The sequence below is a fragment of the Choloepus didactylus genome, chromosome 3 (assembly GCF_015220235.1).
Source record: "Choloepus didactylus isolate mChoDid1 chromosome 3, mChoDid1.pri, whole genome shotgun sequence".
NCBI lineage: Eukaryota > Metazoa > Chordata > Mammalia > Pilosa > Megalonychidae > Choloepus > Choloepus didactylus.
In genome coordinates, this window is record NC_051309.1 from 79504798 (window position 1) to 79510361 (window position 5564).

Here is a 5564-nt window from a genome sequence, read left to right on the forward strand (position 1 = left end):
ATCACAGAGTCCTTTTATGAGCTTTGTCATGAGGTTCGAGGTTCGAGGTTCAATATCGTGTAACATTTCCATGAACTTCTAAACACAAAGCAATCTTCAAAGAAGCAGAGGTCCCCAGATTTGTTTGAAAAGAAACATAATTAACTCTTAGAACAAAGCAGACAAGATTTGGGGATGGAGGGTGTTTTCTGTAAATGGTGGCCCCCTCTGTAAAAGCAAAACCACTATCTAGTTGGAGATAAAGTTTTGCTAATGAGTTTTTCACCAGTTTTTCTTTTTTTCATATGCTTAGTCTTTCCACATTGAAGAAATAGGGTAAACGTGGGTAGGGATAATGAGAGTGATGGTGGTGGTCACTGAGTGGGGATATATCATTCTAATGACAAAAGCAGATTGTTAGATCAGTTATACAAACTAAATGAGAACTCAACTCATTTTACACAGTTAAACTGAGTTTGAAATTAGTTGGATATGGATTACAGCCCTGAGATAAAGTAATAAATCTTATTCATTTCTTTACAAAGTTACAGACATACAATCTTACTCATTTTTATATAACTTAGCATCTAGAAAAAAGCAATCATGCATCCATTCATTTGATTTATATATTTGAACTACTATTAGCCAGGCACTGTCTTACATGAGAAGACTTCAAAGATGATGAAGAACAAGTCCCTTCCTTCACACTTTGAATCTGTTTCTTTCCTTCCTTCTTGTGATGGTTAATTTATGTGTCAACTTGGCTAGGTTATGGTGTACAGTTGTTTGGTCAAACAAACACTGGCCTGATTGTTACTGTAAGGGTATATCAATTTGCATCTATAGTCAGTTGATTGCATCTATGACTGATTGTATCTACAATCAACAAAGGAGCTTGCCCTCAGCAATGAAGAGAATCTCCTTATCCAATCAGATGGAGGTCTTATAGTCAGAATTGAAGATTTCAGAAGTCAGAAGGAAGAATTCCTGCCTCTACTTCAACAGCCAGCTTCTTCTGGGATATTCAACATCACCTTCACTGGAGTTTCCAATTTGCAGCCTGCCCTATAGAATTCAGACTTGCCAGTCCCCATGGTTGCATGAGCCAGTTCCTATTCTCTCACCCTCCTTCCCCCACCCCACGCTCTATCAGTTCTGTTTCTCTGGGGAACCCTGATTAACTAATACACTTCCTCTCTTTCTTCCTTCCTCCCCCTCACTTTTCTTTTTTTTTTTTTTTTTTTTTTTTTTTTTTTTTTTTTATTTTTAAAAATAGATTTTATTAAACAACCTAGGATGATAATTACAAAAGCTTTACACAGTAATTCCAAGTAGTGAAAGGCAATTTCCTTTAAAAAAAAAAAAAAAGATCAACAGTCCATATTATGTTTTGCTGCTTTATACACAGGAATGATTTATTTTATATATTGATCAGTTGCAACATGAGCCTATAAAATGCCTCAAAGGCAGAGTGAATGTCATAATGATATACTTTCACATTAACCCAATGACAAAGCATAAGAAACTTAGGACCATGATAACGATTCAAAATAAAATTTACAGAACAAGCACTTTGAAGTCAGCTACTGAGTGTCACTTTCACAGTTAATGTTGCTTGTACACATCTTATTTCATCAAAGGCTATCAACCAATGAAATAAATGTTCCTTTGATGCAGAAGCACAAACACATTTAGGTTCCAAATACTGTGCTCTGGTTGCAATACATGCAAGACAGACCCTAAATCAGAAAAATCTTCTGAAAGAAAATAAAGAAAAACAAAAAGCAGCCAGAAATGAATGCATTTACAAGCATGTGGATAAGGCCTTTGAAGGGTGAAATCAGGGTTTTAAACCCCTTCCTTCTCAGGTACGGGGTTAAGAGGCCGAGGGAGATATCTGCGAGGGTGAGGATGCTGGAGGCTGGCAGTGGCAGCATCGCAAGAGTGCTCTACCAGAGGAGGAGGAGGGAGCTGGGCAGAACTGGACCATCGCGATCCAGCCCTTGGGGAATCCAGAGGGGGAAAGAAATACCTGAAACAAGGAAGACAGGAACGAAAACACCAAAACAAAGCAAAAACAACAGAGAAAAAAAAAGGAAAAAACAGAAGAAAAAGAGAAAAGTAGTAAATACAAAGAGAACCAAAGAGGAGAAAACACATGCTGGAAATAAAAAAAGTTTAGTACACTCATGCCAAAACTAACAGAACATAATAGCAAAAATCAAGACCCTTACTCAAATCAAGATTGCTTAAGCAAGTGTAGAAACTTGAAAGAATATAATCTGTTAAACTGTTTCTAAAAGATCATCAGTATGAATTTTACAAATAAAGACATTAATTTTATATATTTAAAATATTTTCTACTTTGTCAGAAACATATGTGATGCTGTCCTGTAAATGTACACATCTAATAAGCTCTTCTGCGCAGTGCTTTCATTTGTAGCAGCAGCAGGCGCACCTTTTTCTGTGCACACGTGATACGGAGAACTAGTTCAAATATACTTCACATAGTATAGCTACTATTGCAACATACTGTTGAAGAAATACAATCACTGAACATACAGAATAGTTCTGCAAAAACTTTAACTACAGAATTTTCATACATAAAAGGGCTCAAAGAAATGCCATATTGTTAGTCTTCTGCCATTTTATCACTTACCCGTAATATATATTTTAGCAAACTTGAAAATTTACAGCTTTGTCATCAACATCAGAGCTCTAGAGGATATGCATTAATGGAAACAGCTAACTAAGTTAAGAAAATCCTGCAACATGAAAGGTTGAAGTCCATTTGCATGCACAATTTTAGCAAAATTTTAACTTCTTTTCAAATTATAGTATGTTTCCAAATTTTGACTTGGGGAGGAAACCTTAAGTCATGGAATCACACCATAAAAATATACAAGCACATTATCACAAACATTTATCTCTTTAGTGAATACTCATTAAAAACTTACAAAGGTGTTTTCATTTTACTACCAAATTATAAATGAAGCAATACCAAATGCTTTACTTTGCTACAAACTGTACAGTCAACTTACTTTCATTTTACTACTACTATTTCTCTCACTCCTTTACTAATTTTTTTAAGTATTACAAAGAAATGACAGAGTTGTACTGAATAATATGATAAAAAAACAATTCTACAAAAGGTAAACAAATTAGCACTCAAAACAATCTTATGAAAATTACTTATTCAGTCTTCAAATTGAAACTATAGAAATTCATCTTTTTAGCTTACTCTTAAAGGAAACAAAAGAAACAAGCCTATATTCTCCAATTGGAACCAAGTGATATTTTTCCCTCCTCCCAGCTATAAGGATGATATCCTTTTAAAAACTTTTAAACTCCTGTTAGTTTCAGGAACATTTCAAAAAACTTGTGGTGACAATGTCTCAACAAAAAGCCTCTCCATTTATATTTCAAAAGTTTCAAATAGTGTCAATAAACTAGCTAGTACAAAAAAATGAAATACATGGTTTTTTAAAGGCCTTTTGGACTGCGTTTAGTAGTAAGCAGGCTGCTGGTGTATCTTGGGAGAGGTCAAACGGCGCTGGGGAAGGGGAAAAGGAGCTCGCTCTCCATTCCCGTGTGCATGCAACAAGCAGCAAACAGCAAAGTTACTCCGTTAGCTTGTACTCAGCTGTGCTTTCTGCCAGCAGAAGGTCCATGTAATGAATTTTGCAGATTTGGAACGTTTGAGCCTAGGGAAGGGTTTGCGTTTCCCTGCTGGGAACTCCCACTGACTGGGCTCCCATTACCTTTCAGGATACCAGTGCACTTCCAGTTGTCCATGTAATTGGCTTTCCACAATCTCACACAGCCATCATCTCCTGAAGATGCTAGTACTGTTCCCGTTATATTCCAACTCACTCTCCAGACCTGGGAATTATGATTATCAAACTGAGCCACTACATGGATTTCAAATTTTGTTGGCCCACCAGAGGAAGTCAGTTCTTTCCTCACAGGTTTTAGAGTAAAAATTCTCACATCTTTGGTGGCTATAGCCAGAATGTGGAAAGACCTTCCCAAATTCGGAGCAAATGCAATATCATGCACAGGATCAGTGACGGTCATAAGAGTTTCTGCTTTTGCGTATTTCCTGGTATTTTCATTATATTCAAATATCTGCACCTTGGCCATTGCATTTGGGCCACTGTCATCACTTCCTACAGCTATCATGGGAGAATAAGCACGGGAGCTTGAAGGATTCCAGGAAATACAACTACAGCTCAGCTTACATGAAATCTCATGCTGCAGAGACCACTGACTGAGGTTCATCACGTCGGGCGCCTCATATATTCTTACGATACCATCTGCTGAACAGGTTGCCAACATAAGACCCATATGCTTGGGAGCAAATTTCACATCAGTAACTGATGTTCTGCTATCCACCAAAGTTGTTCTCTTCACCCAGTGACTCTGTCCTCGCAGTTTGTCGTTCGATTCTCCTACTATTTCTTCCCAAACAGCTGCTGTTCGGTCAAAGGAGCAGGAAGCTAAAACCTGTCCAAACTCAGGATGGGCCCACGTCACATGCCACACAGAGCCACTATGTGTCTTCCAGCTAGCAGTACAATGCCAGTCTCCACTTTCACTTTTATCCCAGACCTTGACGCTCTGGTCACTGGAGCAGGTCGCCATCCGCCGCCCGTGGAAGTCGAAGGACACATCGTGGATGAGATCCTTGTGATCCGCCGCGATGCTGCGCGCTACGAACATCGCTCCCGCCGGGCCCAAGCCTACTGCGCTGGCCCTGTCCGACCCCCGAGAAGGAGCCCGAGCACCAGCGCGTGCAGACCGGCCCTTCGCAGGGCCCTCAACGCCGCCCCCCTCACTTTTCATACTAATAAAAGCAGTTATAAAAAAGAATGGACAAGAGGGATAAGGGAGGATGTTCCTTTAAAACCTTGAACTCCTTGAACCTCAGTTTCTTTTACTGCAAAATGGAAGTCACAATGACTACTAAATAAGAGTGATCTGAGAAGTAAACAAAATGTCTCTGAAGTGTCCAGCTCAAACTAAGCACTCAATACATGTAGATTTTTTCTTTCTTTTATTAGACAGAAAAGGGTCTTCCTGTCCAAGGAACTGTTCCAAGTAAAAGGTACCAAGACAAGAGATTTTGTTGAGAATCGTAAATGTTTCATTATGGTCCTTGTTCAACAGAGAAGTGGTAGGAGACAAGACTAACAGAGTAGGCAGCTTTTAAGGGCTTTGTATTGCACACTAAGGAGCTTGGACAAATCCTGGAGGAGATGGGATTCAACAGGGAAGCTGTGTGGTTACATGAACTGGAGGAGAATGATGCCGAAGCCAATATGATCAATTAGGAGTCTGTTGCTACAGTGAAAGCAGAGAGGGAGTAAATTATGATATTATCAGAAGGGATGGAGATTTATGGATATTTAAGAAGAAAAAATCAGTAGGCTTTGCATAAAATAGATGCTCAGTAAATCTTATTTCAAAAAATTCACTGACCGACAACATTGTAATAAGAATCAAAATCCCCTCTAACCCCACTCACTTTCAGTGTCACCTCATCCATAGGAGGAGTTAAGAAATGTAAAGGGTTATTAATGTTA

The 5564-nt window shown here is 38.7% G+C and overlaps 1 protein-coding gene across 1 annotated transcript; it reads right to left on the reverse strand.

Annotated features, from left to right (window-relative positions):
* Positions 1-3151: 3151 nt before the first annotated feature.
* LOC119528668 (nucleoporin SEH1-like) lies at positions 3152-4797 on the reverse strand. Its single transcript, XM_037828972.1, has one exon. The coding sequence runs from the start codon at positions 4699-4701 to the stop codon at positions 3619-3621; it is 1083 nt and encodes a 360-aa protein (XP_037684900.1). The 5' UTR covers positions 4702-4797; the 3' UTR covers positions 3152-3618.
* Positions 4798-5564: the final 767 nt, after the last annotated feature.